This window comes from Mugil cephalus, chromosome 16 (genome assembly GCF_022458985.1).
Source record: "Mugil cephalus isolate CIBA_MC_2020 chromosome 16, CIBA_Mcephalus_1.1, whole genome shotgun sequence".
Classification (NCBI taxonomy): Eukaryota; Metazoa; Chordata; class Actinopteri; order Mugiliformes; family Mugilidae; genus Mugil; species Mugil cephalus.
In genome coordinates, this window is record NC_061785.1 from 12,376,821 (window position 1) to 12,399,725 (window position 22,905).

General features: G+C 40.9%; 2 protein-coding genes across 2 annotated transcripts; one reads left to right on the top strand and one right to left on the bottom strand.

Moving 5' to 3' along the window:
- Positions 1-300: 300 nt before the first annotated feature.
- On the bottom strand, positions 301-22,598 carry acsf2 (acyl-CoA synthetase family member 2). The gene is made up of 16 exons (XM_047609289.1): positions 22,245-22,598; positions 20,833-21,028; positions 16,920-17,048; positions 16,476-16,529; positions 16,275-16,393; positions 14,109-14,271; positions 13,241-13,336; positions 12,537-12,688; positions 11,681-11,772; positions 11,369-11,445; positions 3,913-4,020; positions 2,649-2,800; positions 2,389-2,530; positions 1,641-1,751; positions 1,491-1,559; positions 301-904 (listed from the first exon to the last, which is right to left on the bottom strand). The coding sequence occupies exons 1-16, from the start codon at positions 22,355-22,357 to the stop codon at positions 842-844; spliced, it is 1,836 nt and encodes a 611-aa protein (XP_047465245.1). The 5' UTR covers positions 22,358-22,598; the 3' UTR covers positions 301-841.
- On the top strand, positions 4,100-11,242 carry chad (chondroadherin). Its single transcript, XM_047609290.1, has 4 exons — positions 4,100-6,434; positions 8,117-8,280; positions 8,369-8,544; positions 9,749-11,242. The coding sequence occupies exons 1-3, from the start codon at positions 5,193-5,195 to the stop codon at positions 8,526-8,528; spliced, it is 1,566 nt and encodes a 521-aa protein (XP_047465246.1). The 5' UTR covers positions 4,100-5,192; the 3' UTR covers positions 8,529-8,544; positions 9,749-11,242.
- Positions 22,599-22,905: the final 307 nt, after the last annotated feature.

Here is a 22,905-nt window from a genome sequence, read left to right on the forward strand (position 1 = left end):
TTGTTTTTTTTGTTTGTTTTTTCAACTCTCAGGAGCTATTTCTGGGCCGAGTCCTTCAGGTCTAGACAGGAGACGACATCCGATCCCGGAGCCCAGCGTCAGGTGGAGTGCACATGTAAACCCGCTCAGGAAATTCTTCCCAGCTTCCAGCGCGCGATCGTTTTGAAGTTCTCATTTTTAATCATGATGCGTGTGCGCGTTTATTCCGAACGGCATTTCAAGGCCTTTCGGAGGCACCTGCCTCCGAGATCAATAAAAAAGAAAATCCTTCTTCCCGTAAAGAGACACACCCACACATGGTTTTTGCTAATATGAATAAAAGTTTATGTGAATTTAGAATAAAAACAGTTTTATAGCTTTCTGCTGGATAAAAAGCAATAAGACGTATTAGTGCTGTTCAGACAGTTTTCACTAAAGCAGCTGCACGAGAGGCTCCTGTGTTTGTCAGGTTTGCATTATTGTTCAAAAGAGGTCTTCACATTCATCAGTCCTATTATATGAGCCAACCCAAAACCCAATGGCTACCCGAACACATGTAAATATTTAATTGTTTTCAAAGGCTCAGTAACCTCCTCAGACATCTGGGCACTGTCACATTTGTTGCTATTTAGATCATGAGGACGGGACATTAAACCGCATTTCTTGTTCATTTAAAAACCCCCTCTTTGGTCTTAACATTGAGACGTCTCGACCATTAGTGACAGGGGGAACCCAGACGACCACGAGGCGTCCCACGCGGCCATAACACGCCCACAGAAAGATATGTCTGTTGTTATTACTGTAAGGTAAAAAAAAAAAAATAAGACAAGAAACTCTTTTTTTGATACGCCAGCGCAGCCTTTCACTTCCCGTCCGTCAGTCCCAGCTGCTTCTCGGCCACTTCGCTCAGTTTGTGCTTCTGAATCTGAGAAAATAAAGACAAATTTAGACTTCATCTGTCAGTGTTTTCAAAGAGAATTACCCAAAACAAATCCATAAAAATCTATACTGTTTAGAAGTCAGATTTATCCTACTATTTACTAATTCTTATGTAATTAGAGTTTCTTTTACATTTTCATTCACTAAATAAGATAAGGCTATTTCCATTTCTCATCTGAATTCGGAGAAAGTTAAATAAATAAATTGGTGCTATAAGTTAAAGTGCAGGTCTGCAATTAATAAGGAGCAGATATTTGGCTGTTTTTCTGCGATATTTATAAATCGTACTTTATCCATAACCAAAGAGCCTTAAATTTCAGGGCGTGGTTTTATCTGATTGGAGCTCGGCCAGCGCTCAGAGTGCGTGCAGACGCACTAATAGCTGCCCTTCCCTCCTGTCTGAGGGCACTCGGGGAAGGCCTGTTCATGCCTCCAGTAAATTACGTTAAACGCATCCCATGAGAGAAACACAAGAACCAGGGGTTGATGTTTCTGTGCAGGACTTCGCCCTCACGCACTATTACAGCGGCTGCTAATCTGTTTTTCACTCTGAATCGCATTCTCGGTCGTACCTTTCCAGTGACGGTGAGCGGGAAGCTGGTGACAAAGAGCACGTAGCGGGGAATCTTGAAGTGCGCGATCTGACAGGAGAAATAAAAAAAGATGCTTAGCAGTCGTTCATGCCAGCCTCGTCACAAAACGCGACACGGAGCGCGCTCCACCTGTCCGCTGCAGAAAGCCACGATCTCTTCCGCAGTGCACTCCTGTCCGTCGACCAGTCTGATGCAGGCGCACACCTCCTCGCCCATGCGTGGATCCTTAACGCCGACCACCTGGCAAACAAGCGAGACATGTGAAGCGTCACTGCATTTGCTCAGTGAACAGAAACGTGAGGCGTAAAGACAAAAATGAAGAGGAGATGGGAGAAATGAACGTTTTGGCACAATTAAGATTTGGCGTAATACACGAGAAAGTCAAGCCAAGATAAAGTTTCGGCTTCATGTTGTGGTTTGGGTTAGATTTTTTCCATTAGTCCATTCCTTTTATTTTCAGTTAATTAAATATGATTCTTCTCTAAATAAATACTCAAACTTTCAAGTGTTAACTTACACTCTGTCTGCTTTAACAAGCTGCTTCTGGTCGCTTTTAAAAAGAAAATTTTAAACTGTTTGATCTCATCCATCTATTTTCGGACATATTTTGTCAGTGGGCAAGGCTAAATAGCAGACATACTTTTAATCCAATCCCATTTAACTGCAACAACAATTACATCCTCATTTTTATTAAAACGTTAGAAATGTTGGTCTGCTATGAAGTGATACTCATGACGCTTGATAGTTATCTTGAGTTTTTTTTTTTTTTAATATTTATTAGAACAAAAACTAACAAAAGTATCATGTCTCGATTAGTTTTCCTGTAATTACCACTTGTGGCTACAGGGGGCATTGTTCAGTCATAGTTGGAACTCACCTGTGCCTCCTTCACTTTGGGATGTGTGTGCAGAAACTGTTCGATTTCAGCCGGATAAATGTTCTCCCCTCCTCTGATGATCATGTCTTTTATCCTGCCTTCGATGCGACAGTAGCCGTACGCATCCATTCTGCCGATGTCTCTGGATATAAAAACAAAACAACAAAAAAACCCGTCATGATTCGAAGGCTGGTGCTTATTTTTCCATCTAATTTTATGTAGTATTCTGAGATATGCTGTACTTAATCACGTGTACTCACCCTGTTTTGTACCAGCCCTCTTTAGTGATGGCCTCTTCTGTTTTAGCTTTGTCATCCCAGTACTCGGGCATCACACAGTATCCTCTGATCAAGAGCTCCCCTACCTCCCCTAAAGGTACAACCTCTCCAGTGACAGGGTTCACGACTTTAGCCTGTGGAGCAGATTTTCAAAGTGTTTCACTCTTTTAAAACTGCTAATATTCCCAGCTAATTAAAATCAAAGCTTCTAGACAGACAGATGGTAAGATAGCCAAAGACCTCAGTGACGTCACCCATATGTTTTCTACGGAGCCTATTTTGAAGCTCAGTGTGCTGTCGGCGGCCGTCGCCATCTTGGCTGACTCTACTGAATTGACCCAGCTAATTCAAAAATGTTCAAAGAGGTGGAGCATGAGTGAAGCTGAGGATAAAGACAGCTAGCTAGCAATGGGACTGACTCACTGCAGTTTTTGGTACTTCCGTGTTAGCTTAATTGTTTATCCTGTACGTCAGGGGTCTTTTCAGGCCAAGGACCCCCATACCTACTGTATGTCTTCTATATTAAACTCGGTCTAGTGCTACTTATAAATATACATTATTATCATTTTACATTCAATATTAAGCTATTCAAATAATGTAAACATTCCCTTTTTTACACATATGCACTGTTAGTTATATATCTGCACTGTTAGCTACTGTTCTGCTAATATTACCGCGTGCTTCTGGACTGAATAGGCTCTCAGTCAAATGCGGGGAATCTGACCGAGTTAGTGTGTAATATGCGGCCACGTGATTGGCTCAGCAGCGATAGGGGCGGGGCCTACTGGGCTGATTGAAAGAGATAGAAATTTATCCCTTTACTAAAATATGTTGGATTCATGTTAATGTGTATTTAACGAAATTTAAATTTGTGGGGAAAATTAAAAAAATTAAAAAAAAATAAAAAAATAAAATTATATATATATACGTCTAATCAACCCCCCCCCCCCCCGCAGTACCTCCAAAACACCCTGTTGAAGACCTATGCTGTATGTCATCAGGACTGGAAGCTGCTTTTCCAAAATGAACCACCAAATATTCAAAGTGATCAAGCAGAGCGAAGGCTACCTTAATCAGTAAGTAAACACTAATACTACATTTTGCAATCTCAAAAGATTATGTTGTCTAGTTCTCTGATATTTGCTTATTTCCGCTATGAAATTATCTGGCAAGATATCTGCATTTAAAATCTGGAAATTCTGTTTTACTTTGATTTCAACCTAATTGCTCAGTGAATTTTAAGTACCTCTAAGTGGTCCATGATGAAGCCGACCGTCTCAGCCTTCCTCTCCATGTTGTCCATCGGGGAGCCGCAGAACGTCACGGGGCTGTTCTCTGTGGTGCCATAGCCAACCTGTCGAACCACACAAACAGCTGAGCCACACACCAAACACTGAACGCAGCATTTGTGATTTACTCTCTCAGTCAGAACTCAGTGAGTGTTACCTGTATAGCGCAACATGGTGGCTGCATTCAGAAAACTAAACGTTATGGCAAATTTAACGTCAGTGTGGAGGTTAATAAATAGCTGTGAACACAGGTACCTTAAGGTGACAAGTAGCATTTCCAATTGATTAGGTAGGATGTTAATGCAAGATCTGGTCAGCCAATCAGACGGATATCTCTCAAAGCCTTTTCCCACGGAAGAACATAAAGAATTGACTGAAAAGCTGCCAACAGAAGTGCAACTACTGCCAACGATGCAGAACACACAGTAAATACCAGGGTTCTAGCATTCACAGACGGACTGTCACCAGCAAACAGCATACTGTTGCCTTTGAACAAAGCTTTTCTTTTTAGTACCAGGAGGCTAATGCCAAAAAAACATGGAAAGAAAGCAAAACGTGTTACCATCAAACGGAGAAAAACAAAAACACACTACTATTTCACTGAGGGAAATGAACATCATGGTGTCCGTCACCTCTGTTTTGAAGGAGAAATCATTTTCTCAAAACACATCTTGACTTTTCCCTGAAACAAAAATTTAACAGCAATAAAAGTCAAACAACTAAAGAAAAGAAGTACATTTATCCACAGACTTACTAAATCTCCCTGTCTCACATTTTAGGAGGTTGTGGTGAGAACTTTCACCCGGAAAATCAGGGAGGAGACGATATTCCCAATAAAATGTCAGATTTGTTGAGTAAACTCTAGATTCCATTTTCCTGGGTGGGTCCATCCATCTTATAAATGCAGCCACCTGAAGCCAAACCATCCTCTGACCTGAGCCAGCAACACACTTGTAAAAAAATAACATAAGCCACTTTTCGCGCAAGTTACATAACACCAGAGAAAGGAGGAATGCACACAGGAATGTAAAGTGGCATCTAAAACTTTCACTCCTGTGATGATGGAGGTATCCTTTTCCAATTGTTCTGACTTAAAACAGCATCTCACTCCTTGCCAGCCATCTGGAGACTATTATAGGTTATAAAACAGCTGCACAGGAGTGGCTCCTTTTCCTGCCACCGCAGACTGGAAAACAATAGAGGTCTCTGGGAGCGTGCACCGAGACAACCTGACCTCATGCCACGTTGTCAAGCATTCACCTGGAGGATGCTCAGATGTTGCAGCAAAGACTGGCACCAAGTTTTTATTATTTGTCTGGACATGTGCATCCTGCAGAGAGCTCACAGCCAGCAGCCAACAGTGAAGAAAATTAGTGGTTGGCTTCCTGCTCACGTAGGGTTAAATTCTCACAGACACATGACTTCCTCTTCCAGACCTCTTGCTCCAACACCCCGACAAGCCCTCCTCATTTTTCTTTTTTTTTTTCCCCCTCAAGTAAATGTTATAAATAGTGCTGTGTGTTCTGTTCACTGGCCATCCTCCTCTCAAAGTGAATGTCTCTGCCCACCTCTGCGTGGCCGCACACCTTTTCACTTCTCTCGCTCTGCACAAACACAAACACACTCCGGCTCAACCTTTTCTTCTTCGCTGTTCCTCTCTGCTTGTACGACGCAGAGTCGGCTTCTGTTCAAGATGCGTTGCGTGAGCTGGTTATTGCTGGGAACCTGCCTCCTGGTCCTGGGCCCTGCGGTGCAGGGAGTCCCGACCCAGTGCCCGAGCCCATGCCACTGCCACGGTGACCTCCAGCACGTCATCTGCGACAACGTCGGGCTGAAGAAGATCCCGCGTGTGTCGGAGGCCACCCGTTCTCTGAACCTGCAGAACAACAACCTGGGCAGCATCCCCACAGGGGCCTTCAGCGAAAGCAAGGGCCTCATCTCTCTGCACATGCAGCACTGCAAGCTGCGAGAGATCGGCTCCCAGGCCTTCAAGGGGTTGAAGAAGCTCGTCTACCTCTACCTGTCGCACAACGAGATCAACAGCATCAAGCCTGGTGCCTTCGAGGATCTCACCGAGCTCACCTACCTCTACCTAGAAGGGAACCAGATCAGCGACCTGGCGAAGGGCATCTTCTCCCCAATGATTAATCTCTTTACTCTGCAGCTCAACAATAACAAGCTGCGGGAGCTGCGGGCGGGAACCTTCGCAGGCGCCAAAGACCTACGCTGGCTGCACATGAGCGCCAACGAGCTGACAACGCTGCAGCCGGGCTCTCTGGACGACGTGGAGAACCTTGCCTTACTTCACCTGGACTCAAACAAGATGTCCACTTATCCAATCGCGGCCATGAGCAAACTACGGGTGGTGGAGGAGCTCAAACTGGGGGGGAACCCCATGAAGACCATCCCCGACAACGCCTTTCAGAGCTTTGGGCGCTACATGGAGAAACTACACCTGGACAACATGGGCCTGGAGAAGGTGGGCTTTACTCCATGTTCAGTGGCTTTGTTTAAGTGCTTGTAGAAAATTTTAAATGCTTATTAGTTTAAGGGAAACGTGAGTCATGCAGACGATGATGCAAGTGCTAAACCATTGATTATAAGATAATGTTTGATAAATGTTCATATTCAGATTTCCAGAAAGAAGCAGGGAAATCCATTGCCTCAGTATCAATTAAATAACCTAGGGTTAGGGTCATTATGGCTCAATGAGATTAAATAACAGCAGGTTTTATACAAAGACCTAAATGGTCACTAGATTTCTACTGCAGCCAAGTTTTAAATTTTGTTAGAGGCACTCTGCTTTTAATAAAGATATATATATATATATTTTACTGTTCTCAAAATTTTCTCTCTATATGCACTTATTACTTTATTTATGTCATTTTTACCAGAATTAAGCACAGCACAAACAGAGGGAAAAAGTTGTGGGCTGTGGAAAACAGCGTAGTATCATCTGCAAAAACTTGTCAAAAATGGTTTCTATTCTTTATATCTCCACAAGATACAAGAGTTGAGATGAGGCTGTTAGTTAGTGAGGATTCAGGCGAATTAAATGCATTTATGGGTTTCTGCACATTCAGTTCATTGATGGGGCCTGAAGACATGAGGCAGATGTTTCCACAGCAGCCTGTAGACACTCATCTGCTCATGCACATCTGCTGCAGTGTGAATGCGTACAGTAGCAGCTCTCTGCTGGACCACACTGCCGTTCAGACATTCCTGAGTGGACATTTGTCTCATGCTTGAGGTTAATCCAATATTTGAGTGTACCTCTGCCAAAGCATGGAGGCATCCCAGAGGGGGAAACTGTGAAATAACAAGCTTCTCACGCTGGGACTGTGTGAGCGCCAGGTGGAAGCAGCAGGAAGGTGGTGAGCGCAGCACACACGGCCCTTCCAGATGAAGTCGTTTTCCAGGTATTTTTAGGTTGTTTTTGTTTGCTGGACCTTCGCCAAGCATGTCTGAGTTTAATTATTACACAAATGTTATTTTCAGCGAGGTGTGTTTTCTGCTTTGGCTGCGAGGGTCTTGTAAACAGGTCAGGACGGGTTAGGAGACGGGTAAACAGAGGCAGGGTGTTCCACGGTGCATGAAGAGGAGTATTTTTAGCTTGCCATCGCCCTGGGTGAATGGACAATCGGGCCCTTTGCGAACCTTTCTGGCAGAAGAGCGGCCCGAAGAGGAAGAGCGAAAACACCTCGGGCCGTGCTGGAAGTCATCCATCTTCCACCGCTTGAAAACCCCAGACCTTCGGCTACTTGTCGCTCCACAGTGGAAATTTCCAAACAGCCTCATCTCTTCCAGACTCCTCACATAAGACAGCCTTTAAAGCTCAGCTTGTCTCTCATCTGCCCTTCCTGTTGGAGGAGACAAAACTTGACGTAGGTCGGCTCGTCTAACACCTCTCTGAAGCTTTTAGCACCCTTGCAGATGTATATGAAGCAGAAGGGTAAGAAAGAGGCCACTGACTGCCAGTGTTTACATAAGTGCTGGAGCAGGAGGAAAGATGAGAGGAGACTTTCATGCCAGAGAAACACTGGCGAGATTCCCACGCTCTGCATCCGCCTGCTGACCGACACGAGGATGGGTGCTGGAGGGGACCGCAGGTTTTTAATGACATAGTAGATTCACTGGTTGTTTGTCTCTGCCCGTTTCTAGTTATCTGATGGTGCGTTCGTCGGTGTGACGGCAATCAAGATACTTAACCTGGACAACAACAAGCTAAGGTCCCTTCCCAGAAGCATGGAGTTCGGCACACTCACCAACCTCACGCTCACCAACAACCCATGGAACTGCACGTGTCAGCTGGCTCCACTGCGAAAGTAAGAGACCCGGAAGTATTGTCTCTAAATAGTCCAAACAAACACTCCTCCCTGCTGCTTATTTCTTTTGCTTTGCCTCATCTCACAGCTGGATGGACTCCACCCGCATCCGTCCAGACGCAGTGTGTGCGTCTCCTCCTTCGCAGAAAGGCAAGCAGGTCCGAGAAAGCATCGGCATCAGTGGCTGCAGACCGAAGAGACGAAGAGAGCCAGAGCAGAAGAAACCCAAAAAGGGAAAAAAACACTGAGCCTGCAGTTGTACAGGTATACACTCTGTACTCTTAGTAGTTAGCATGGCAAGGAGAGGAAAATACACAATCATGTGTGAATAGGTAACTACGGCTTTTTATTAAGACTATAAACTTCAACTTTTAACTTCTGTCCAAAAGAAACAAAGCATGACTTCTACAGCTCATTGCTTTAAATCTTATCTGAACAATTTTCACAAGAACAAAAGTGTCAAAGCATCAATCTTTGGTTTTATGGTGACTGTTTCTTGGCTGGGGACGAAAAAAAAGTCTATTGCTGGGCCTGTATCGATCATAAACCCACACTCGGTCTAAAATAATTGAGCGTTTCAGTCATTTTCTAAGCAGTTTTAAGCTAGTTTTTACTTTTTCTGTGATTGTCAACTTAACATTTTTGGGTGCTTTAGCTGTTAAGGCATTTACTTGAGCTTCAGGTAATACTGAGTATTGCATTTTCCCACAGTGTTAGGATATGAATAGAGGTATTTAGGTGTATGTAGACAATTTATTATCTTTTAACATGGCGCAATGCCATTTGTTGGCTGTAGGTCAACAGATTAGCATGATATAGGAGTGACCAGCTCTCTATGAGCGTGCGTATCTCCTCCTAGCTTACTAGCCTTCCAGCTAATAGTAGCTCTTCCTGTTTCCTCTTTTAAATGATATATACAGACTACTGCCACCTGCTGGTATGAAGAGTTAGCTAGTTGTTGACTGTAGTCTTTGCACCAGAATTTCCCCTTGAACACACACAGATACAGAAAACAGCTTTTACTGCTGGTAGTTCTCTGATGACGATTTCCTGTGAAGCTCTACAGACTAATAAGTGACCCATGAGTAATAATAAAAGACAATATATCTCTAACATAATCAGTTAATTTTCATAAGCGCTTGGCCTCCACGTATAAGTAGAATTAGGTTAAATTCTTTAAACTCGCAGATTGTGTCCTTCCTGTGTGACAGGAGGTTTACAGCTGTATGATGTGACACTGGACTGACCAGTGTGGTTTGGGAGGAGCTCAGACTTGGCGTAGCATGATTTGTTTTTTACACTTCTCTCTTCCTGACCGCAGAACTCTGTTCGTTCCATCTGCTCCCGTCTGAACTTTTCCACGTTGGCCCTGGGGTCCAGAACAGCGAGTCCAGGTCACAGGGTCTCGTCCAGGTGGACGACAGATTGTTTGATTTGGCTCCTGACTCTGTGTCTTTTTCTTCCACAGGAGACACAGAGAAGGAGTCTGTCCAGGTGACCAGCTAGACTGTCCATCTATTCATATGCCACATGTTGTCACACTTTCATGAGTACACACTCTCTGCCTATCAAACACATACGGACCAGTTTTATTCATTTATAACAAAGATTAAGATTTTAATGTGAAGTGGAAGCAGGATAAACGCAGGTAACCACCAAAAGAAAGGATGCATTTGGACAAATGAAACAAAAAAGCCTTGTGGACAAGAGTTTGGTGTTAAAATTAATACCAGTCTTAACTTAGCTGGAAACAGCTAACTACAGCTAACTATTTACCTTTTTTTAATTCATTAAACTCTGAGTCTTATACAAGTCATTAACCTTCAGGTATAAAGTTCTCAGATAGCTCTTCATAAGAATGTAAGTACGATAAGCTCTTTTTTCCCCCCCAAAGTGTCATACTATTATTTTAATTTATAGGTTTTCGCAGCAGAAACTGAAATACTCTTTGAAATACTGAAATACTATTTAGCTTTGCTGCTAAATGCAGATGGGTAATTTTGTCTGATTGTAAATGATAAGTTTGTGATAATAATATTAAAGATGGCAGCAGCTTTAAAATACGAAACACAAAGTGGTGCTTCAGTTCTGTGTACTTTTTAGTATTTCACGTTTGGTTTTAGACTCCAGAATGAAAAAGAAAAAATATAGTAATAATTTTAAAAACGCAAAAGCAAAAAAAAAAAAAGGCTCACTATGTTAGCATTTGTCTTTTGCCTTTTAATATATGAAAAAAGAAGACAGAAAGAGAACTAAACAAGTAAAAATTAGTATTAGTATTGAATCCATATAAAACCAGATGTTTTAGTAGGAGGAGAAGTCGTTACAGCAGTCAAAGATTTTACAGCAAAAATGGACCAGCAACATCACTTTGGAAGAATATTCAGATGTTATTTTAAAATAAGATATGTCACCTGAATTTACCTCTGAGTGTCTGTTTTGTTTTCACAAGAAACATCTGGAAATCTTGTGCTGAATCCTGAACATGCCCTAAGCTGTTGTAATGACTTGTCTGTGAAAACACCCGGTGTTTTTCCACTTTTTGTCTGTGGTTTGAAAAGCAAACTTGTAATACCACAAAAAATGTACAGACCCGCTACATTAAGCTTATAAACTGTTAATCACTGATGGCTACAAACAAGATAAAGAGAGAAAAATGACTTATTGAAGTTTAAAGTGACCAAAATAAGAAATGGATGAATCCAATTTTCTTTCTTTCTTTCTTTCTTTCTTTCTTTCTTTCCAGAAGACCTGTAAAACTGGGCCGAGTTTTCCTTTTTTTTTTTTTTTTGCTGCTGCTGCTGAGAATGTAGAAACTGAGAGGTTAAAAAAAACATGAACCATTTCTTTCTCGAAGACTTAATCTAATGTGTATTCTAATGTATATTCAGCATCTCTACATTTCCACGACTTTTGGAAGTGGTAACAAGTTCTCACATCCAATAAACCTTTTATAAATTAAGCTTTGTTTCTGACTACGTCTTTGGCTCATGCTGTTTAAATCTAATGGATGCTTTCCTGAGGATTTGTCTCCCCCTAGCGTTTCAAAGCGGAGTTGTTTGCAGTGATACTTTGGTGATCTACTCACTGTTATCTCCTTGATGCCCATCACCGTCGCGACTTTCTTCACAAGTTCTGGAGGACAAGGAGAACCAGCCATGATGCCTAAAAACACAAAAATAAAAGCAGGAAGAAGCTCATTAGTACAAGGAAATAAATAAGTCACTTATCTGTGAAGGTTCTCGGTCGTCCAGGTTATGTTGCGTCAACAAAGCTGAAACGAGGGCAACTCCTAACTATCTTCAAGAAACTCAATGAGTCCAGGTGATCTTGTTTCAGCTTGTTCTTTAGGATACACCAGTTATACCACACATACCAAAGGATATAACGTTTTCCTTACCTCCCTCCAACGATGACAAGTCATATTTAGTGAGCTCTGGACGAGTCAAGACGTCGATGAACATGGTGGGCGTACCGTAGAGGAAATTGCACCTGAGTCAGGAAAGTCGACAATATTAACACAAACTTGTACATGTTCCGCTCTCTCTGTGACATTCTGTGATTTATTGTTGCTTGCATTCAGTTTAAGTCATTCCTTCGTTCTTTCCTTCAAATATTCCTACTATCCTTTCTTACTTTCTTTTTCTTCCTCCCCCTGTTTTTGCTTTCCTTTTATTCTTATTTCATAATTTCCTCCCTCCCCTTCTTTCCTTTTTCTTTCATTCCTTTTAGATTTTATGTATTTCTTGTTAATATTATTTTTGAGTTTTTACTTCATGTGTTTGCGTTCGATGAAACCGAATGATCTTATCCTCACTAGTGATGCAGGGGATTACTGCAGCCTGTCCCAACTGTCAATCAAGCAAAATGTCCCTGAAGTATCTCCAACAGAGGCAGAGAGGAAATAACCCAGAATAAAATGTTCAGCCACTGCATTCAGTCGTTAAACATTAAACCTTCATGTTAAGACATGTTAAGAAATGTGCTCAAGTTTCTTTGCTTCAATCCAACAGCAACTGTAAAAACATGCTCATCTAATCTGTGACAGTTTGTTGTTTCACAAAAACAAAAACCAGAGAGACACGCCTTTGGCTTAATGGGGACTATGTTGTTCCATGTGAATCTAATGAAGCAATACATGTCTTACTTTATATATTTTATGAAGGAGAAAGAAAAGAAAGATACTGAGTGACTTTACAAAACCAACGACAGCTAACACCTTTATTTATCTGCGTTTAAATTGATTCATTTCTTACTTCTCACTCTCCACAGCTGCTAAGTTGGCCTTTCCATCATAGCCCGCGGACGGGAATATCAAGGAGATGCCGTGAACGGACATACAGATGCCTCCGCCCACGGAGCCGAAGCAGTGGTACATAGGCACCGGGAGACAGAGGCGAATGTGAGGCTGGAGGGAAACAAAAATCAAGAAGGTAGAAATGCTGTTAAGGAAAGCTGCGCAACCGGGTAAAAGTCAAGGCTAATAGATGCCATCAATCAAAGCTACCAGCTATCGTAATCTATAAAATAAAATAATAAAACCAATAAAAATAATCAGCGCCATCAGTCAATCCTGCCAGTCAATGCTAAAGAGCCTTGATAACAGTCCATGATAACAACAGCTCCCCGGTCAGTGTGACACATTGATAGTTTGATACTGTTGAAGTTAAAGCTGTAGCTCCACAGAAAACCACTGCTATCACTACTTTGCCAAGGCCATCTGTCAATCACATTCGTCACTGCGATGTCACTTCCTGATACTGTGGCTTCAAGCGACTACTAAAATCAAAACACGAACACTCAAAAGTGCAACATGATTAAAAAAAAAATTAGATGAAATGAAAGCAGCCCTCAACCATGTATGGTTCATTTAGTTTAGTTCACAATTATATCAAAAACTAAACTTTCTAAACCAATCATCTCTGCTTATGAAAACATGGTGCTGATAAAAATGACTCACTTTCCACAGGAATCCCATTCTCTTTCCAACAAAGTAGGCATTGTTGACAATGTTGTGATGTGTCAAGGTGGCGCCCTTTGGATACCCAGTTGTTCCCTGTTAACAGATTGATTATCAGTAGCAGTATTATTAACAAATTACTGTGTTTAAAAGGCCACAAGACAGAAAAATATTTTATTAATAATTACAAGTGATGGAATAATTAATTTGTGAATGTTGGTAAGATATTCAAGTTCAAACTTATTAAAGAAGGATTTTTATTGACCATTTGTTGTTATTCAACCAGAGGGCCCCTATCCTTTATCAAGTCCCTGTTGTTTCTAGGTTATAAAGATAAAGCTGTTGGGTTTCTTGCAGATGTTTCATTCAAGGGAGATTCCTCAGGTCTAAACGACCTGTGGGGAGTTCAGGTTTTATGAGGAATCACCTTAAGTTCATCTGACCCGAGTCTGATAGCAGGTTGTCATCAGAGGAAAAATTTGCTTTGGTTGTGTTATCTTTCGCCAATGAGCGGTACTTTATTTCAGCTTTGTTTGTTTTTGTAGATATAGCATGACCTAGTTGACTCACAGACTCATGTTGAGTTAGATTAAGCTATTCATAGGTCCATTCCCTCAGAAAACAGATTAATTAATTACACATGACTGAACTGCTAATACTACAAACACTTTATTAATATCATATTACATGTATATACACATAATATAACATTAATGAAGTATTACGCAAATCATTTTGTTGGACATTTTTTATGGGATATATTCATGGGTTGGTAAAGACACATCTTCTCTTCAGGGATGTTTTCTTTCATTTGATTTGGGGCCCTTAAACCACAATCTAATGTAACTCAGCAGAGGTCACAATTTACCGATGTGAACTGGATGTTTATCGGGTCATCGAAACAGAGTTTCTTCTGCAGGTCCTGGAGCTGCTGCATGTACTGGCCGCTGCCGGCCTGCATCACATCCGCAAAGTTAAACATTCCTGGTTGTCGACTGTCCAGAACGATCACAGAGCGGAGGTCTGGCAGCCTGATGGGGGGGCAGAAAGGGGGAAAAGTGGGTCAGACTGCTCTGACTTCTGCATGGACACATGAATGTTAAGGTCAGTGGATTGGGCAAGATGCCCAACACGGAGGAAACTTTAGTAGCTTATTAGCTTCCCCATCTATCGAGTGTCACATGAGTTAGGCATTGAGTACATCTTGCAAAATTATTCTCTCAACCACTCAGATGTTTAGCTGGTATGAGGGTTAGTATGTTAGCAGCATGATAAAAAGAAATTTCAGTCTTTATATTGTTTTCACAACATAACAGAGAAACACAAAGAAATACAATTACGAGGCCTTGAGCAAACGTGTCAAACTCACCACCCTTTCTGGTTTTTCAGTTCTTGGTTGGGGGTTTGTTGCGTGTTCTTTGTTTAGGGAAAATGTACAACAAATATGTTTCTGCAATATTGGGTAGTCCATTTACATGTCTCCATTACACGTGACAAATATGTACTCCGTATACAGCAAATGAAGGGGTCCCAGATCTGGTGAAAATCATGTTGTTGACCTCCTTATGCTTGAACCATGAGAGGGTTGTTACTCTATTTGCCATTAATTCACTTAAGTCTTTTAAATATGCGTTGGTGCTATTTAATCTTCAGATTGTCTGGGTATAGACCTAATATAAACAAATGTAGGACTAACGGTATATGAATCTGTAAGATGTTTTACTTAAACATTGTCTTATTTTTTTGCCAGAATTTCTGTACGTTGCCAAATATAATGGAAAAACTGACATTTTTCCTTCTCACATTTAACACAAATATCAGGTGTAGCGCTATTGCACCCATTAAGGTTTTCTGGAGTGATATAGATTTGCAGCAACCAGTTGTATTGCAATAATGTAATAATGTGGTCGTAATTTCTCCAAAGACATTGGAGAAATGTGTGGGTTCTCTACAGATAAGACATGCTTATTAGGTTAACTGGTGATTCTAAATTGGCTGTAGGTGTGGATGTTTGTCTGCAGCCTGTGTACCCCTGTGTACTCTCGCCCCAATGACAGCAGGGACAGGCTCCAGCTCCCCCACAAAAAGTGGTTAAAGAAAATGAATGAATGAGGCCAAAAATCGTAACCGTCGTACAGATAAGAATGTCCTGAATCATCGACAATTTATTCATTCTAGATGATTGGGAACATGTTTGTGGATTTTGGAGTCTTCTGTGTTCTTTGAACTCTGCCCTTTGAGTTTTTTTTCCTCAACTCTTTTTCTAACTTAGTTCTACGTAGATTCAACATGCTGGATCTACTGGAAAAACTGCTGTGAGAAGTCCCACATGCCAACGTGCAGGACACACAAACTAGGTTAAAAGTCACTTATTGACTTTCCAACATCTGCTCACAGCAAACTCAGTGACAGTGTCGTCTTGGTGTGTTTGTGTCTTTGAACTAGAGACAATAACGGTCAATAACACCAGCAGCAAGACAAAAAACGTCACGGAAAAGTCCACGGCCCCTTACAGGGGAAAACAAAGGAGGAGTCGCTGTCGTGTATTATCCTTTGAGTTAATGCGTGTTAACAGATGAGAAACTACGATATTTTCTCTGCTCCCCTCAATAGAGAGGGACAAAAACTGAATAAATGTATGTCTTCAGGCCATAAAACGGGTGGACAAAGATGGAAAGCCTTGGTAGTCGATATGTGTAGGTGTGCGGCAAACACTTTATCGCTTTAAATTATGATGCTAACATTAGCTAATATCAGTCGTCAGTGTTGTTTAAAAATTCAAAACACATGTTAAAAAGTCAAAGTAGTGACCGTTGATGCTGAACTATATGAGCTACACGGACATATGGCCGAACATCGCTCAGCAACGACATTATATATGTGTCTGACCAACATTAGCCATTTCTTCTGCTTTCCGGCTAACGAATAATACCAACACAAAATAAACACTGACTACAGGGGATTAGACTTTACCGTCAATGGTTTGTTTATACCCACATGGGGGCGTGGCCTAATTTGCCACCGTCATCTATACCTCGCACTCTTGAGATCTCCAGGGCTGGACTTCTCGATTTCGGGACAGATCTGCCTCAGCATGTCGCAGTACTTCTGAGTCTTAAACTCTGTAGGGCACACGACAGCTTTACACCCGACCTGTGGAAAGAGAGGGCTTAGATTAATGTTTTACACTGTGTGCGGGTTACAGGGTTAAAAATCAGTGGGTTAAATCACTTGCCTTCCTTAAAGCAAACTCCACCTCCTTCGGCTGGTACGCTGGGTTCACACACACCTGTTGAGGGAACCAGTAAAAAGGAAACTGAAGATTCAACTTGTTTAAGAACCGTAACGGCTGCTTGTGTCACAACATTGGCGAAGGCTAACATTACCTTGTTTGGACCAATGCCAATAAAAAAAATACCTCTGAATGCAACTGGATAGTCCTCCAATCAATCAGAAAAACAATAAATTTTACGCAGACCATAAACATCTCATAAGTTTGTTGGCAACAAATTCAACTCCACTGCATTCAGATGATACATATGACTATATTGTTGGTGTAAGTTGGTCTGTCTTCCTACAGGCAGCAGTATTTACAGATGAAATATATTAATTTGAATGCGTTGTCACTGTTGATACTGGGAACGGTGAATTTTAAATGACATCCTTAACTTTGACTCACCAGTATTATACCAGCCTTGGCTGTTGCAAACTGGAACAGGATCCATTCATAAGTGTTTGGCCCCCACATGCCAAGCCGGTCTCCTTTCTGAAGTCCAATAGCCAGCAGGCCGGCTGCAGCCTGATCCACCTGCAGACCCACAAACGCATTCAAAATGTTAGCTACATGAATGCATACATGCAAAAACATTTTGGCACAAGAAACCCGTCTCAGCAGCATGATGTTTTATTAAGTGTAATAAAATACAGTTTGTGTCTGAGAGCCAGCGTTTATGTTTCATTATTTCACATAGCTTTACTGTTTCGTAGTAAAGAGCTTCATGTTTAATTTCACTTAACAAAAAGCTAATACATTTGAAGGAAAGCATCCCCTGGTTTCAGAAATAAAATAAAATTCATGATGATTTATTTAAAAATCGAATTTTTAGAAAGCTTTTTTAGGAGTTCGGTTAAACCTTTAAAATAAAACAAAATCACACTTAAAACACATATGTACATGCTGATAACTCTCAAGTGTTGTTTGTAGCCTAGCCTACCTTTAAAGTCAAATCCCGCCATAAATCGTTCCTATTCCTACTCTCGCTGCCAAGATCTCTTTTCAGATCAATATTTTCAATAACATGTTGTTCAGTAAACACTTCCACGAATCCACCTTATCAGTTACACTACATTGTGCTTTAAGGGCCCCAAATCAGATGAAATAAATCATCCCTGAAGAGAAGATGTGTCTTTACCAACTCGTGAATGTATCCCATAAAAAAAAAAAAAAAACTCATCATGTTTTCAAGAATGAAAAATGCAACAATAAATAAGAAGATCATACAACATCATTTAAATAACAGCTGCTGCCTGCATGCTGTATTTTGGGTCAACAATACTTCCACCTGATCTAGACTGACCTGAGAAGACTTCACTTAAACACAAGATATCAGAGAGTTTGCAGTAACTCTACTACTCTACTACAGCATCACCGCTTACTCACATTAGTGAGAAATAAACCATAAAGGAAATGCACAAAAATATATTTAAACAGGAACAAAACCTGCAGCTGTTCTTATCTGGCTAATGAATAACTACATTTACTTGGCAAGATTAAATAATACTGAAAATAGTTTTGACTTTCGCTCTTCCTGGACGTAGGTCACGTTTGACTTTACAAAGTTCAGTCAAAAGTTTTCAGTCGAGACCTGTGCCCTGGTTTTGTCTCCCAGGTTACAGCTAGGCTTATTTAATGCCACGTCTTCATTGGTAGATAAAGAATATCTCTAAAAACAAACAAACAAAAAATTATTATCTTCTGTACATGAAGGTTGTGCTATTAAAATGATAAAGAGCTTTTGATTCAGCTGTGTTTCCATTGTGGAGACTGTGGTTTGAGGTACTACTACGCTTCAAATTACTTCTAATATGCCATAAAGTATCATGTGACCTAAAGATCCTAATACAGGATTCAGATCTTTCTGTAAGGGGCCATTTGGCTTTGGTTATTCAAAGGCGTGTTCAGTTATTTGATCACAAGGAGGCAGCTGGAAATACTTAGTTCACACACTCAAATGTGTTTTGACATCTGACCTCAGTTTCTCTGTATGCAAGTAAACACCAACGTCGGTTGGTCAGTAGAATATTTTAACAGCTGCTGTCTGTCTCGACCTACCACTGCTTCAGAATCATAGAGACATGTCTCGAACCATCAATAGGTGACTGTTGTGTGTGCACCATGACTTGGGGAGACGATACGTATTTTTGAACAAGCTGTGAAGTCTCTCACATGTTAAGTTCTTATTTAATTATTGATCTCTGACCTGATTTTAGTTATTTTAGAGACAAAGCTGAGATTGTGATTGAACCCTGGAAGCTTCCTTGCTCAAAGTAATGTCACTGCTGATCCGTTTGAAGCAGTGAAAGGAAATATCTGCAGTTATGAAAGCAAATAAAGGCACCAGTGATTAATGAGAAAACAACTTAACTCTGCTTAGTCATACTTTACATACAATACATCACCATGATGTCAACATCTACGATTAAAAATATTTACAGCTATAAAGAAAAAATATTTTAAAAGGCTCTAATTTTTCTGAATGAATGAGTTAAGCTCCTTTTACACAGATCACCCCTGCCAAGTAGGTGGAAACCAAAGGAATGAAGTAAAATGTGCCCTATACCACCTCCACATGTGGCCCTGGACAGATTTGACCCCATTGCTTTGGTAAGAAGATCAGTTAAATGTGACCTCATTGTGTCCTGGGTGTGTTCACACGCATACTTTCTGGTTTCCAGTCAGTTGTGATTGGATCACTAAAGGAAATGAGCCCCTGAAAAAGTCAACTCAAATATCTTCAAATATTTGAGGAAATTATCCAGTTTTAACAATGTTTATTCTCCTCATTGAACCTTCACCTTTTTCTTTCTTTCTCTTTTACAAGAAAGACCTGGCCAAGGCAGCAGCCATACAAAGTCAAAAGTGATATAAAACAACTACATGATACATAAATAAGCAATAAAGCAGTAAAACGTTAAAACAATAAAACAAGTGACAGCTGTTCAAGAACAGTGGCCTCAGAAAGAGAAACGGGATATTCCTCCTTCACTGTATATTTTATGATACTCTTAAAGTCATTAAAGGATACGAGTGTTTTTCATTTTTTTTTTGTGTGTTCGAAACATAGAGACACATGATACACTGAATCAAGTCTCAATAAGGTGGAGGAGGCTGCATGCACGCTGCATAGTATATCACCATAATCAATCACAGACAGAAAAGTGACTTTCAGAAGTTGTTTCTTTGCAGAGAATGTAAAGCACGATTTATTCTTAAAGTAAAAAGTTAGAAATATGTACAATGTAATCAATGTGCCATCAGACATTTGACCTTTGATCAAATCGTCAACTTTAATAACTGAAATGCAGTCTGAAGTTCCTCAATCGCTTGTGCTGCAGAGGGAGCAGATGTATGGACGACTGTATCATCTGCATCATTTATTAAAATAGAAAATAAGATAGGAGCCAAAATGAAAGTCTGAGTCTAGTTCATGATCTACTGTATCAAACGCTTTAGAAAGATCTACGGTGGAGTTTGAATGCCTTAATGACCCTAGGGGGAATGCTCTCTGGTACTGTTGCCCTGGTAGTATCTCCCAAGGCAGATTTGTCTCGGGCGAAGAGTCGGGGCATGGCTGGTCTGTGGATCTCCAAAGTCTATGCCAGGGTGCTGGAAAACAGGGTCTGATCGATAGCTGAGCCTCAAATTGAGGAGAAACAATGCGTTTTTTGTCCCAGATGTGGAACCATGGACAAGCTCTTCCCAGCACTTGTCCTGGGCTTGTCAGCTTGTCAACCCAAGACGTATTGGAGGGATTATATTTCTCACCTGTACCGGGAACGCCTGGTGATTACTAGTACAAAAAGTACAAGTACTAGTACAACAGAGAACATCCTGTGTTTGCTTTTGTTTGAATTCAGAAACCTAAAGACAGAATGGGAACAGAATAAAATAAGAAGAGAATTCGAATGGGGAAAAAAATGGAGTTGTTTCTTTTTGGTCTTCTGAAAACCGTATACCTCAACCTGCAAGGGCTCTGACAATAGATGGAAACAAGCCATCAATGACCTCAATTGACTTACAGGCTTTAGATATGAATGAGCTACAAATGTTGTAAAGAACTCTTTTAGATCCACCGTTAGATCGCTTTAATTCTTTTGTCCGTCTTTAATATCATCCCCAGAAGCGCCTGAGGGTCCTTTGTCTTTCTTTGCAATTCAAGAGTTTTTGATCCTACACACTAAAACCTCTATGTTGTGCAAGAAATCATTCACATCTAATTTCAACCAACCTTAACACTGCTGGATGTCTTGTATAGAAATAGCTTAACTAATAGGAGGATAGAAAATACAACATCAAAGTTAGGATGACTCACATCTTTTTGAAATTCTGCAAAGGTCTTCCGGACACCATCTTGTAGAAAAATCACGGCCTCTCTGTCAGGCCAGCGCTCCACAGAGTTCTGCAGGACCTCTCCTACTGTAGCGCTGAGTAACGATGTGGACGACGTGCCATGGACATAGCTGGTCGTGAGAGTCGGGATGATTGGCGGATAATCCACATGGATGCCACTGAAGAGGAGAATTACAAGATGTTTTCAGGCAGTTTTAGAGGCAATAAATGGGAACTTTGAATGAAGAAAATTTAGAGTTTAATAGATTATTCCTATGAAAAGTGGTTCTAGCACGGGTATAGCCATTCTGATTAACGGAGTGCCTCAAGGCTCCATCTTAGGCACCCTTATTTTTACAGTCTCGCTGCTTCTTGGCAATTTTTTCACTGTTATGCTGGTGAACAACTTTATGTGTATGTCATACACTAACTAACACTTAACCCCTATGACTGCTGTTATCGAGAACATTTAAAAGTTGCAGTTCTCTAGAGGCTGGCTCTGAAAGTGAATCAATCCCCACGAACCTACATGACCAAAAGACACACTTAAATAAGGACATCTGAAGATTGTATCTATTTGTGGCTGCTTTGAAATCTTTTGCTTTTATTCGTGGTTATTTTGAGTGCCTACATCCATCTAGCAAATGTATTGGCATGAAGTATGCTACATTTCCTTGTAAAAAATTTATTTACATTTGTTTCTGTTAATTCTTATTGCTACAAGTATAAATATAATTTCCTGGTTGTTGACACGAGGTTAACAGCCAATAGTTAAGTATATTATGCTGCCTTAAAAGTCCAGCAGAGACCTTTGTTCAATATAAAGAATGGAGAAGAAGGCAGACTAGAAAAGTCACGTAAGTGAACGTGCTGCAAGAAGCGGTTCAGTAAAATACACCATCAGAAGCGCGGACCATGGTTTCTTTTTGAAGAAACCCACTGCAAACAACATCCTGTTGTGTCTCCTTTGTCTCCTCCCCTTTCGCCGTTTCCCACAGAATTCGTTCGCATACCCACATTTAGGATTCGAATAAATTGTGCAAACAAAACATAACGGAAATTGAAACGACCATTAGTCACAGTCGTGATTGCGCAATACCAAACATGAGGACTTGTTTTGCAGAACTGAAAACCACTTTTGTGTCATGTCATCCGATCCTTCTAAGGAATCGCGTTGGTTTTGGTTACATAAGAATAATCAAACCAACAGCATTGTGAACCAAGTGAACAATACACTACTGGCGATTTTTATTAATTTTAAATGGTTATTCTATTTATTTATTTATTTCACAGATTGGACATTGTTTTGTGGTTAAAACTGGAATTGTACGAGTTGCAATATTATTTTTACTCTCGATTTAATAATGTTGCGTTTACTTTTCACTCTCAACTCACCGAGCGGCTGCAGGGAATCCCGGCTGGCGTGTCCAAGTTGTGCGTAAAAACCTGAAACCCGCGGAAAGTTTGCTCCGGACAGACCTGGAGCACGAAGCAATGCTGGGGATCATTATGTGCAGGCCACCACGCCCCAATGCACAGAGCTTTAAGTTACTTGCAGAGGTACCTCACACTCAGCGCTTATATACAGATCACAGGCAGGCGTTCAGATGCATCCAGGGTGTGTTTCTTGGAAGCGTTTTTACGCAGCAGGTCGACTGATTAGGTCAGATCAGACCTCTCCTCTACCAGAGCTGTTCTGCAGCTCCTACCAAATTCCTCTGTCTCGAACCTTGATCCTTCACGTCACTGTGGATTCTCGGAAGGAATTGACCTGCTGAGGGCGCTGCAAGATCAGGAAAGACCAGAAAAACCAGTAACCTCTACAACTCCAACTACAAGGTGCAAGAGCAGTGCAGTGGGTGTGATGGCAACTTCACTGTTAGGTACACAGCGTCGAATCAATATGTTATTAATTAACATGTTCTCCGTACAGAACTCATTTTAGCTACTCTACACGTTGCTGATTAGCTTAATCTTTATTTGATGCCCTCATCAAAGTTTTATGTAAACACTTTCACTTATTAAATAAATGTAGTGAAGTTAAAAGTATATTTAG